Source organism: Sceloporus occidentalis, unplaced genomic scaffold (genome assembly GCF_023333645.1).
Source record: "Sceloporus occidentalis isolate IW3139 unplaced genomic scaffold, rSceOcc1.0.p SCAF_7, whole genome shotgun sequence".
In the NCBI taxonomy this organism is placed as follows: domain Eukaryota; kingdom Metazoa; phylum Chordata; class Lepidosauria; order Squamata; family Phrynosomatidae; genus Sceloporus; species Sceloporus occidentalis.
This window is the reverse complement of record NW_028316987.1, coordinates 71,054,331-71,067,926: the sequence shown is the minus strand read 5'-3', so window position 1 is coordinate 71,067,926 and position 13,596 is coordinate 71,054,331. Positions and strand designations below refer to the sequence as shown.

Below are 13,596 nucleotides of genomic sequence, written 5' to 3'. Positions count from 1 at the left end.
ACATAACATGCTTACTTTATGACAGTCTCTTCTTCCTGGGTAGAACAGGTTATTTAATTTGAGAGTACATAAACCCTATCAGAAAATAAATTTTGAATGTTCTTATATTGCCAGAAAGGATTTGATGTGTTCAATGCACTAGACTTGATGGAAAATAAAACATTCCTGGAAAAACTTAAATTTGGTATTGGAGATGGCAACTTGCAATATTACTTGTATAACTGGAGGTGTCCGGGCATGGATTCTGAAAAGGTAACGCACAATTTATATTTGTCTATAAATTGCTCAGAAGGTTACATACATGATAACTAAGGCCTGTAAGATTTGACTACCCACACTTTTCTGCTTTCTATATTTCTGTTTTTACTAATGCCATATGTTGTCATTTTTCTAGGTTGGTCTTGTACTACAATAAGGAGGAAGGACACTTGTATTTATAGTTCTTGGAAATAATTATCTGGGCTGATGGAAGCTCTTGGATCAGTACAATTCAAGAGGAGTAAAAGCACAATGCCTGATGAACTTAAAATAAATCCATTGAACCTTGGGGGTGTGCAAGAGGGAAGTGAAGAAATCCATGCGCAACCAGCCCTCCATACCTTCAACTGTGAATGGGAAGAGCTCATTTGCCTTTTTCTGTTTTATCAATGAAAAGAAAGCACATACGTTTAATTTTCAATGCTTAGCTTACATCTTGATGAAAGGGGTTTTCTCTTTCCCCTCCCTTCCCCTGCGTAAGACTGTTTTTGTACAACAACTCAATTGCAGTGGTGGAATAGAGTACAAATTCTTTACTGTTATGTGACTGAACTGCTGCATTTCTATTTATTAAGTGGTAGTGTATGTTTTATCAGTGTAACAAAATGAAGGAGCCAATTTTAAGTATTTCTGCTTGTTTCCATTACAAGGATGACATCATTGAAGGAGGAAAGTTTGACTATTTAGTAGGAAACATGGAAACCTTGGATGTCTTTTTGTATCTGTGGAGTGGTACAAAAATGTGCTGGTTTGACTAGTGCATTTGTTTCTCCATAAGCAATGCTGCCAAATCAATAAAAACATAAATTTGTACTTTGATCTTCAATAGATCACTGACTTGACTCAATAGTATTGCACTGTTTAGTGCAGGTGTTTATATGTTGTCTGAATTATATAATTATGTTCATCTTACAGCTCTGAAGAAGGAAAACCTACTCTTTTTGTGGTAGGGTGAGAACAGCTGTACATAAAACTAAGAATTTTAGTACTGTTATCAAAATGTGTTAAGACTGAATGTGTTCAAGGCTTTTGCAAAATTGCACATATTCCTTTTTGTCTACTTGCTTTTTTAAAAAAATGTCCATAATTTTGAAATGAAAGTTATGTTTGTGTAAATAAGTAAAATTGTTGCTAGTAGTGTCATCCTGGATTTTGAAGCAAAGGGGTTTCATTGTCCCTTGAATTAATAAGCAAATGTTCATGCTGTTGCAAACACATTTTTGTCTGGTATCGGAATATGTCATGATGTATCTCTCCCTTCTCCCCAGGCCTACTGATTAAGCTCAATTTAAAATATGAAATCTCCCACCCCTTCCATCAATTTTTCATTATGTCAATAGAAAACAGTATTTGAAAAGATACAAAAGATCAAAGGTTGTTTATAGGTATTACTTACTTACTTGAATTTAGTTATTTATGAGATTTTCAAAGTCTGAAGTTGCAAATGAGCCAGTGCTTCCTAATTCTCAATGTAGTAGATCCCGATTTAGACTGGGACAAATGTGTGCCCATGGGCTGCACATATCCCACAAGCTGTTTTTTATGGTCCATAGCTACTCTGATGCCCCACTCCTGAATGTTAAACAGGGTGCTGTCCCTCAATGTGAAAGTTTAAAAATAAAGCAGTCAGTAGATTTCCAGCCACTTCCAGTTTTAGATTTTTGGCATTTCAAGGTCTGGTACAGCCCATAGTGAGTCTTCAAGGCAAAAAATTGCCACCACCCACAAACCAGTAGAAGTTGCTTACCCCTTACTTAGATGTCTGGCAGTGGTCTAGACAGGTTTACAAAGCTGGTTCAACAAATAGAACTTAGTTATAATGAACTAACAATCTGAAATTTGGTAGGGGGAGAAAAATAGCAGTGAGGAAAGACTCAAGAGGACACAAGACTTAACAAGATTAATTATGGCCTTTTTTCTCCTCCCTTACTAGATAAATATGAACAATCTGAACTTCAGAGAACCTGTGACAAGGCAGTGGCTCCTATCAGTTTTTTCCAATGTCTGTTTACATAGGCGCGTTACAGAAGCGCCTATACTGCGTACTAGGGTTAGGAAGGGGCGTATTAGGGTTAGAAAGGGGCGTCGCTGCCTGACGCCCCTAACCCTAGTACGGGCTGAGTCCGTACAAAATGGCGGCGCCCTATGCACACAGGCGCGCCATGGGGACGTCACCACCGCGCCGCCTCCAAATGGGGCGGTGCAGAAGTGACATCGAACCGCGCGAGGGCCCCTGGGGCGCTCTTTCGGCGGCCCCGGAAGGAGCTCCATTTCAGAGCTCCTTCCATGATTTGCGTCGCTGGCGCAGCCTCTACACGGCTGCGCCAGCAACGCAAATGAGAAAGGTGCCGAGTGGCCCCTTTCTCCACGTCCCCGCCGCCGTCGGGTGTCCTTGGGGCATGAATCCCCAAGGACACCCCTTTCCAGGCCGCGGGGAAGCAGCCTTTTGCCACTTCCCGTGGCCTGGAAAGCGGCGGATCGGGGCCTCAGAGGTGGTCTGTAAAGCGTCATAGTTTGTTTAAAAAAAGGTCAAACAAAGTAGAGTTGGTGTAGATAAGTAAAGATTTGATGTTTCATACACTATAGGACACAAACTACTGTAAGCATAAAGTTCAGTTAGTACATAGAAATGATTTTTCATGTGACTAAATGGTCCAATTTGTAAACAGTACTAAACCAAAAATGGGAATTATTCTGCATTCCAGATGATGCTTTACAGGTTGATTCTCCCTTGTCCAAAATGCCTGAGGCCAGAAATGTTTTGGATTTTGGAATATTTGCATATACATAATGAAATACCTTTGAGCTGGTACCCAAGTCTAGACATGACAATCATTTATGTGTCATATACACCTTATACACATAGCCTAAAGATAATTTTATACACAATATTATTAATAATTTTGTGCATGAAACGACATTTGTGTACACTGAACCATCATAAACCAAAGTTGTCACTATCTCGGCCACCTATGTGGACGATTTTGAAACATTTTGGAATTCCAGATGAGGGAGACTCAACCTGCAGTGCACCTTGCAGCATTCCTCACCATCAGCTGTAACTGCTAGGGCTGCTTGGAAATGTAATTCAGCAATATCTGGAAGGCCACCCAATTCCCACCTCTGCTTTAAAGCCTGACTCAGTGTTACATGGACAACTTTTTTCTGACCCAAGTGAAACCCCAGGCATGCATTCTCCAACAACCGCTAAAGGAAGGCTCAAGCTCTACTTTTTCAACCAAGCCAGCTGAATAACCCATCATTTATAGCTGGTTTGTTTAGCAGCTGAATAGAAAAGCCTGATCTGTATACATTGATGACACTGACACTGCCTAGTTTGTACATGATGGCAGGCTAGAAATTGGTGAATGTGGAAAGGTGGAGGAGAGATAAACAGGCATATAGAAGCAGCTATTTACTTGGAAGTTGCAAAGGCTTGTCCACATAAAACCATATTTCAGCACAGAGGCATTCCTCCAGACATTTTTGGACCGTAATTTCCACCAACTCTTTGCTATGCTAGCTAGGGCTAAGGGCACTACAGTCCAAGAACATCTGGAGGGATAAAATTTGTCTATGCATGGTTTAGTGTTACATGTGAACGTGGTATGTAATTAAGTACCGATACTGTTATTTCCCAGATCCTTACAATATGCCTGTTTTCAATATTTATACTATAGCAGCTTTCTGATGCAAGTATAAACTCTGAACAAATATTTAAGCTCTACTATCATTTTAATTGCAGAGAAGCAGTTTTAGTTCTTCAATTTAATAGCATGTGATATTAATCTGAACAAATTAGAGCTGTAATCTCTGTTTAGGAAATTGCATCATGGGATATGCTTGGATGTTGTGATCTGCATCCAAAAGACCAAATTTCAAATGATTTTCTTCCTGCAGGATTGATTTGACAAGGTAAAGAAAACCTTTTACCTTAAAGGCAAAATGCACTTAGGGTCATTTCTGCATGTATTATTTGACCACAACTGCAAATAACCAATAGTGAGAACAATATTAAAAGAAGAGGGGCGGGGAGATACTGCGCTCTTAAGTTTGCAGATACGGTATTTGCAATTCCAGCATCTAACAGATGACCAGCTATTGAATCTTGAATCAGCACAGATGGATGCTTGAATAAATATGCCATTTTCATACTATTTTGTTTTGAATAATTGTTTCATCTAAAATCACACTTTATTACTAGATACCAACTAAACATGTGGCCTGTAATCCTGTATATTTTAACAGTCTCAGCACAATCATTTTGTAAAATAATATATGTTTAATTTTTAGTCAAGTCAATGAATCTAGTCAATATTTAATATTATATAGTTTATTTTCACTGATGGATAATTGCATACTAAAAGCATAAGAATGGAAGAACCTGATTGACACAATCAGTTATTTTAAAATACGCTTTTTAGTTTTTGGGAGCTTCCTTCTCTTATTTGGATTGGGAACTACTTTTTTAACCTTGAGCGCTTGCAGAACTACATTAGGAGAGGCAAGCTTGCTGTTATCCAGTCTCTTTCGCTTTTGATTCAGAGAGGACTCCTCTTCACCTGACTCCATGAGCTCAACTGCTGGTGAGTCCATTAGAACAGTATCTTCTTCACTCCCCAAGGACTGTTTTATCCCATGGTGAAGCCATGGAACCTCCAGACTAGGTATTCGTGGAATAATCATTTCAGCAACCTCTGCAAAGGCATCAGCACTCCTTTTAAATCCCAGTGCTAGGACAGATGTTAATCCAAGAACAGGTGCTAGTCTTTCACTGAGGCGTGGAATTTGGCCAGCTGGAATGGCCCGACTCACACTCAGTGGAATCAAGTGAGATGTGAGCAGGGTAGGTGTGGCAGACTTGCACACAAGCACAAGTAGCAGTTCATCTTTTTCTAAGGCTTTAGTTACTTCATTGATCCCAATAGCAAGCTGGTTCCTGACTTGCAAGTTGGTCCACCCATGTAGTTGAACCTCTTTACTTTCATTGTCATCTTGAAGCTTGCCAGTAGACAAACACTGTTCTTTCTTCTGTTTTTGTCCAGAGCAGGGTTTCTTCTGTCTCCGAAGCTCTAATTTTTTGAAACCAATCCTCTTCATAACACCTTCCAAAGCTTCCAATATGAAGTGCATATCTCCTCCATCCAGAGTGCGCCACTGGAGGGCATATGGATTATTCAAAGCTGTTTTTACAGTCATGTGCTTTGACTTGCGGACAGACCCCTTCCCTTCCTTAACAGACATCTTGATGTTGTAGTTACACTTTCACACTTGAGCACTAGATAAAAAGCAAAAAAATACTTTAAACACCAAACAATGAACATGTAGAATTTATTCCTGCCACCACTTTAGCATATTCTTGCATCTTGATACATTTCAGATATATTTTTACTTCCCCATCCTAAGCAAGTATATATAAACCAGCCTTCCCAAAGTCATTCTCCAGCTGTATGGGACTAATTTCTATTCAATCCAACCAAAATGGCCATTGAACTGGTGGGAACTATAGTTTGACATAATTTGGAAGCTACCAGGTTAGGTAAGGCTACTACTGTATAAATAATCTGAATGTTAAAATCATGGTATGAGTCTTGATAACATATCATCATTTATGTAAGCATTACTTTGTAAGCAAGATTTTGGGGTAGGAGTAGCAAATGTAATATGTGCATGCAAGTGTCTCTGTATGCATATGTGTGAGAGAGAAAATGAGAGATTCAGGGCTTAGTGGGGACTTCCATCTGGATCTCTTTACTTAGCCCAAGACTCTTAACCACTGTCCCATGCTAAATAAGTAAGTGGTAAGAATGCTGCTTTCACTTTTATACGGTGAATTGCATTTTGTCTAACAAAATGTCAGACAAAGAAAAGCTAGCATGGATGGGGAATATGATGGAAGAAGGTCTCTCTAACCATTACAATGGTCCAGTCTTCTGTTCTACACCAGAACCAGTGATTCCCAAAGTGGGCAGTATGCTCCCCAGGGGGCAATGGAAAGATCTAGAGGGTGGTGAGTGGAAAAGGGGGCAGCAGGAGAATTTCAGTCAAACTACTGGTGTGCAAGAAAGACAAGGGAAACCAGCAGCCTTTAGGACCATGGTGGGAATGAGAGTTGCATGTAACTTCTTTTCAGGATCTTTGCTGATCATTTTGTGTGATGGCCTCTCTTTTGCCTGCCTGAGCTGCACATTTCACTGGTAGTGTGACAGTGGTGGTTGGGAAACTCTTGCAAGGTTTGAGCACAGAACACTGCATCTATGGCTCAGAACAGCACAGTTTTGGGACAAACAGACTGACTGACTGGAGCAGGGAGTTAAGAGCACAAGGCAGTGGAGGAGGAGAATGAACTTTCAAATTTGGGAGCCTACTTAAGCTTTGTGAACTTTGCTGAGACTTGGCTGGCAGGTTAGAGCTGCTCTACTGCCCCTGTTTTCTTTCATTGGACATGCTGAGAGAAGAGGTTACAGAAGAAATAATGTTTGTGCATGTCTATGAGAAGGAACACTTGAAGCTGTAGAGGAAGACATGTCTCTAGTGAAAGAGAGAAAGGTCTGGGTTCGATTCCTGCAGAATCCACCTTGGAGTGGCTCCTGTACTTAAAATCTCTTTCTTTCTCCAGTCCAGAGCATGTGGCCTCTGTATCCTCCCTACATACACACCAGCTGCACCCCTCTCCACCCCAGTGAAGAAAGATTGAGAGTCCTTCTTCACCAGACAGAAGTTTATCCCTTTGCCCCTGGTCACTTTGGGAGCAGCAACTGACCAAGAAGCCTCTTGCCCTCCTTGGCCTTTGCTGGAGGTGTGGCATGTGTGAGAGGCTTCTTGGTTGCTGGTCAGCCAGCTGCTCAGTTGCTGCTCCCAGGATGACTAGGTGCAAAGGGAGCAGCAACTGACATTGGCTGTTTTGAATCTGCAGTAGAACATTAGACCTAATATTGAGAAAACGCATGGGGTGGGTGTTAAGGGTTGTGGCCCAAGAGGAAAGGGAGCAGTAGCCAGAAAAAAGTTTGGGGACCACTATGCTACACCATACAACAGGCTACAGATTTACTCTTCTTATTCATGCAGCACAGGAATGGGCAACATACAGTTTGCTAGATACTGAACTGCCACTCCCATCAGCCCTACCTAATAGTCTATGGTAAAGGACTAGTGGGATATCCACCAGGATCCACAAGCCACAAATTACCCACCTCTGACAGCAGAAAGAGTGAGTAAAAGACCTGGTATAGTCAAATGCACAAGGCACTTCAAGATACAAAAATAACTGCAAATTAAACAAAGCACATGTTCTATATAAGCTTGCACTTTGCTCTGCTGGACTGCTTATCCTAAGGTTGGAGTACAACTCTGGAAATCAAGGTTCACATCCTCGCTCTGGCATGGAAACGCACTGGATGACCTTGGCAAACCACATTCAACAAAGGCAAACCCTCTCTGAACAAATCTTGTCATGAAAAGCCTGTAATAGGTTCGCCTTCCCACCGATGGTGTCACCTTTCTGTAGTGGTGGGAGTGCATGCTCCGGTGAGGAAGAAACTATGCTGACAGTAGTGGTGCTGTTGGTAGAGTTTCCCTTGAGCCAGACTAAATGTGCCAAACAGCCACTGGTCAGCAGCTGTATCGGGCAGTTGCACTGGTAGAGGATCTCTTAGACACAATGGCAGTGGCACTACAACTAACACTTGTTAGTACCAATGGCAAGTACATTTCTATACCCCTTACCGATGTACTAAGTGGTTTACAAAGTGTAAGCTAATTGTATACATTTTAGTGTCCTATGGAAGGATGCAAGGCTGAGTGGACCCAGAGCCCCTCACAAAAATAATGACCACAGATGATTTACATAACTTTAAAGGAGATTAGGAAGACACTGAAATAGTTCAAGATTCTCTATACCTCACTAACCAAACACATTTCCTTGGGGATGCAGGGCACTGAAAAGGTTGGGAAACACTCATTTAGGTTGCATCCACACTGCAGAAATAATCCAGTGTGATACTGCCTTAATTCCCATGGCCCAATGCCAAGGAGTTCTGGGCTTTGTATTGTGTTGCAGCAGCACTAGAGCTCTCTGACAGAGGAGGCTGAATGTCTCGCAAAACTACAAATCCCAGAATTCCACTGGATGGAGCCATGGCAGCTAAAGCGGTGTCAAATTGCTGTGACACAATGCTATAGCGTCCTGGGATTTGTAGCGTGTTGTGGCACCAGAGCGCTCTCACAGGGAAGACTGAATAACTCACAAAACTACAAATCCCAGTGTTCCATAGGACGGAGCCATGGTGGCTAAAGCGGTACCAAACTGCTGTGGCTCAATGCTATGGAGTTCTGGGATCTGTAGCACGTTATGGCACCTTCTCTGTCAAGTCCAAAACACACTACAGAAATGATCCACTTTGAGACAGCTCTGGCTCAATGCTAGGGAATTCTGGGAACTGTAGTTTTGCGAGGCATTCATCCTTTCTGTCAGAGAACCCTGGTGCCACAATAAACTACAATTCCCAGGATTCCCTAGCACTGGGCCAGGGCAGTTAAAGCATTGAGCCAAGGTCTCAAACTGGGCTATTTCTGCCATGCAGATGCAGCCTTACTTCAGCCTCTTTTGGAAACCCGGCCACATGCACTATTACAAAACGAGGCTGCAAAATAGCGCGATCGCCTCCAAACCAGAGAATGCTGTGGCTTCGCAATAGAGAAATAATAAACAAACAGTTCCTACGACCCCCGGCTCCTTTCCCACCTCCAGTCATAAAAGACCCTCCGAAAAACACGCACAAAGCACGGCGCCCATACTTACGGGGCCCCGCTGGAAAGGAAGCCGGAGAGGACGCCTTTCGTCAGGCTTCTTAGTTTCAGCCTCGAGTCACTCCTCGATTTCCAGGCGCAGGCTTCAGAGTTGCGACTAGGCCGCAGCCTTTCCCGACTCTTACCTCTAGAGGCCGCTGTGGGATGCTTTTCCTCCCTTCAGAGTCAGCAGCCTCTGTTTGTGGTTGGGCCCAAACACACAATCATCCAGTTTGGGGGTTTATTTTTATTCTGATTATTTGATTTTTAAAAAATATTTTATGTTATATTTTTATATATATATTATATTTTTATGAACACACTGCAGAAATAATCCAGTTTTATTTTTTTATTTGATTATTTGATTTTTTAAAAAATATTTTATATTACATTTTTATATTTTATATTATATATACATTTTTATATTTTATACACTGCAGAAATAATCCAGTTTGGGTTTTTTGTTTGATTTTTAAAATTATTTTTATATTACATTTTTATATATTTTTATATTTTTATAAACACACTGCAGAAATAATCCAGTTTTATTTTTTTAAATTTGATTTTTATATATATATATATATGTTAAAAAGTACATATAACCACATACAGTAATTACATGAAAGGATACAGAAATAAAGTAATACTAATGCAAAATACAAATATAGGTGTGTTTTAACAATTGTTATTGTTCAAAACATATTATTTTAATACTTCCTTATTTCAACGTTTATCTTTGTAACTTCCAACATTTCTCTCAATATTTTATATAAGGTTTGAGGTGTGGCTTTTTTTTATTAACTTATAATTTATTTATGTTTTTCATTTCTCATTTTCATTTCACGATTATTTCTTTGTATTTTATATAATTAGTTCTGACAATTAAGTTATTTTGGGTTATATTTAATTTAGTTTAATTTTTTAATATTTTATTTTTTTGTTTGTTTGTATTTTATATTATATTTTGATATTTTTATAAACACACTGCAAAAATAATCCAGTTTGATTTTTTTATTTTTTTATTTGATTTTTTTATTATTTTATATTATATTTTTTAAAAAATTATTTTCAGAATTCATTATTCAAATTATATATCTATGCATTTTGACAAGCTATATCAGCCATTCTACATAATTTCAAAGTAAATTTAACCTTAGATATTAATAAGGAAAGTATATCTTAATTGTATAATTTTTTTTACTATTTTTTTTCTTTTACGACTTCCTTAGGTTTCTCTGTGAAATAAAAACATATAAAACAATGGATATTTAACGACTTCTCTTCTTTTGCTGTGATAAATAAGAAGAAATCCTTCAACAATTTTCCACTTTCTTATTTTACTGTGAGACTTTGATATATATTTTTGTTTCTATATTTAGTTTGACCATTCCTCATTTTAATTTGTCTTCCTTTATCCCCATTTACTTTGATAATAATTCCTTAATTCTTCTCAGTTATATTATATTTTTATATTTTATAAACTTTGATTTTTATTTGATTATTTATATTTTTATTATATATATTTTTATATTTTATAAACACACTGCAGAAATAAGTTTGATTTTTTATTTGATTATTGGATATTGGATATTATATGTTTATTTTATATTTTTATAAACACACTGCAGAAATAATCCAGTTTGATTTTTTTTATTTGATTTTTTTATATTTTTATATTATATTTTGTGGGTGGGGGGGCAGGACGTCCTCCAAAGTGGGGCCAAGGTGGAGGCAGGATTTACTTCCAAGTAGAACTGCAGTTTCTACACTGATTATTTTGCAGTGAAAGAAATGTATTATTATTATTATTATTATTATTATTATTATTATTAAAATTATTTCACTGCAAAATAATAACAATAACAATAATTTTGCCGGTGGGTGATACATCCAGATGAAGTAGAGGGCATTTAGAGATAGGTGACATTCCCTATCATTCACATGAGGCTAGGGATGGAGGGTAGATCCAGATGGCAGATGTGAAGGGAAAGAAACAGAGGCTGGAAGCTCAATGTCTCAGTACACTACAGTTCCCAGAATTCCATAGCACTGAGCCAGTACAGTTAAAGTGAAGTCAAACTGGATTATTTGATTTTTAAAAATATTTTTATATTACATTTTTATATTTTTAATATTTTTATAAACACACTGCAGAAATAATCCAGTTTGGTTTTTTTTTTAAATTTGATTATGTATATAATATATATAAGTAGATTTCAATCCAGAGGGAGAGATGGAACTTCCAGAATTCCATAGCACTGAGTGAGGACAGTTAAAGTGGAGTTAAACCGGATTATCTCCCCAGTGTGGATGCAACCTAAGAGAAGGCAACTGTTACAAAGGGAAAGAGAGATGTAGATGAAATAGATGAGGAGAATGACAAGAGGATAGATGTCGATGTGGCTGAAATGGATGGGGGCTCTGACAGGGAGGACCCCTTTGAATTTGGCTGCCAGGGATGGGAAAATAGAAGGGAGGAAGAAAGGTGAAGCTGTCATTCATGTGAAAGTGGAGCCAGGCTCCTTTCTTCACCCCGGAAGTGCAAAGGTTCAGGATGCCTTCAGGGCCCCACTGAGCATGCGCAAGGGTCCCAATTCGAATAGTTGAATCTGCATGGTATGCACCGGTGTGGTAATATCATTTGCACTCACTCCGCTTTGCCTGAATCCGCATCACGTGATTTGCCTTGGATTCGATTCCCCCTCAGTTCGGAAGGGCAACAGAAGGGCAACCCGGTGTGATAAAACACTCACGTTATAACGTCAATTCGCATTGTTTGACCCGCAGTCACCCCTGATCTTAGCTCTAATAACCTCCGCGTGATAAACGCCCTTGGTTCCTCCAGATGTTTTGGACTTCAGTTCCCAGAAGCCCCAGCCAACCTGGCCAACAGTCAGGAATTCTGGGAGCTGAAGTCCAAAACATCTGGGGGAACCAAAGTTTGGGAACCAATCTAGGAGGATACAGTGAACTGCTAAAAAGACGCATGAATGGCTCTTAGAACAAATTACTGTAAAGACAACTTGTGGGATAATTTTTGTTTTGATTTTTAAAGAACAAATCAAGCCTGAGCTCTTCCTAGAAGCCAAGGTGAGTAAACTGAGGCTGTTGTACTTTGGCCGTATCATGAGAAGACATGACTCCCTAGAAAAGACAATGATGCTTGGTAAGACAGAGGGCAGTAAGAAAAGAAGACTGCATTCCAGATGGATAGACTCAAGCCACAGCCCTGAGTTTGCAAGACCTGAGTAGTGCTATTGATGACAGGATAGTCTGGAGGGCTCTTATTTAGAGAGTCACCATAAGTCAAAGCTGACTTTAAGGCAGCTAACAATAACAAACATACATAGAGTTACTGTTGCAGTTTCTAACTGAGCCTTGCCCTCAAACCTCAGGATTCTCAGCCTGATATACGTATCAACCATTACAGCTCCAAAAGTGTCTACTTTGCTTGACACTGCCTTCCTCTGAGGCTGAGAGAATGTGACTTGCTCGAGGCAAGTGGGTTTCCATGGATGAGCAAGGATTTGTACCCTGGTCTAAAGTATCCGTCCAATGCTAAGCTACTAAACCACGCAGGATCCTTTGCATTTCAGGGGTCACTTTGGGTCCCTTGCCAAGACAAAGGCAACATATACATTAAATTAAAGGACGGGTATTTAAACTCCTCAGGCAGACTGCTATCATCCCTCACCAAATTACAAATCCCAGGATTCCACAGGATGCCATGGCAGTGAAATTGGGATCATAGCACTATAAGTGTGAAAGGGCTCCTGAAAACCTCCAGGAATGACAACTTCACCTTTTTAAAAGGTTGCAGCCCAACCCTGCACCATTTTACACAGGTCCAAAACAGACTGCAGAAATAATCCAGTTTGAGACCACTATAACTGCCCTGGATCAATGCTGGGGAATTCTGGGAACTGTAGTTTTGTGAAATGTTTAGCCTTCTCTGTCAGAGTGCTCTGGTGCCACAACAAACTACAATTCCCGGTATTCCCTTAGCACTGGGCCCTGGGTAGTTAAAGCGCTATCAAACTGGATTATTTCTGCAGCATGTTTTGAATCAAAGATACCACTTTTCAATGGACTTCTGCCAACTTCTGGTTTTGTTTGGGATTTTTGTATAGGAACTCAGTATAGGAACTGCCCCCAGATCTGCTGAAGTTATCCACTCCTGGTTTAGTTGTAAGGATGGTGAGTTGCAGTGTTGGACTAGATAAATTGGAAGGGTTGGGCTGGATAGCCTTTGTGGTCTCTTCCAACTCCATGATCCTATAATTCCCAAAGTCCTTTCCACTGTTAAAATTATATTTTTATTCTATATACTGGGGAGAACCTCCACCAATATCACTAAAGAGAGAAACATCCCAAGTGGAGGAATGGAAACTCTAACAATTCAATTTAATTTTGTTTGTTTGTTTGTTTAAGCTCTGGTGCCACAACACAGTAGCATTCTCACAAGTCCATAGCATTCAACCATGGCAGTTAAAGCGGTATCAAACCGGATTATTGCTGCAGTGTGGATGCAAGTAAGCTAAATCCGCCTGC

The 13,596-nt window shown here is 39.7% G+C and overlaps 2 protein-coding genes across 7 annotated transcripts in view; one reads left to right on the top strand and one right to left on the bottom strand.

Moving 5' to 3' along the window:
* NMT2 (N-myristoyltransferase 2) overlaps positions 1-2,468 on the top strand; it is a 56,309-nt gene extending 53,841 nt beyond the window's left edge. For all 3 annotated transcript variants that reach the window (XM_089533299.1, XM_089533300.1, XM_089533301.1), the window contains 2 exons: positions 115-252; positions 395-2,468. In XM_089533299.1, coding sequence (XP_089389425.1) covers positions 115-252; positions 395-415 — 159 coding nt within the window. In that variant the 3' untranslated portion in view covers positions 416-2,468. The remainder of the gene's footprint in view (positions 1-114; positions 253-394) is intronic.
* A 2,101-nt stretch (positions 2,469-4,569) lies between these two features.
* The window catches only part of LOC149309925 (ribonuclease P protein subunit p38-like), a 29,234-nt gene continuing 20,207 nt past the window's right edge, over positions 4,570-13,596 (bottom strand). The window contains exons 1-2 of one of the 4 annotated variants that reach the window (XM_089531410.1): positions 9,059-9,178; positions 4,570-5,536 (exon numbers count right to left, since the gene is read on the bottom strand). In XM_089531410.1, coding sequence (XP_089387536.1) covers positions 4,660-5,502 — 843 coding nt within the window. In that variant the 5' untranslated portion in view covers positions 5,503-5,536; positions 9,059-9,178 and the 3' untranslated portion in view covers positions 4,570-4,659. The other 3 variants (XM_089531411.1, XM_089531413.1, XM_089531414.1) reach the window with 3 other exon arrangements.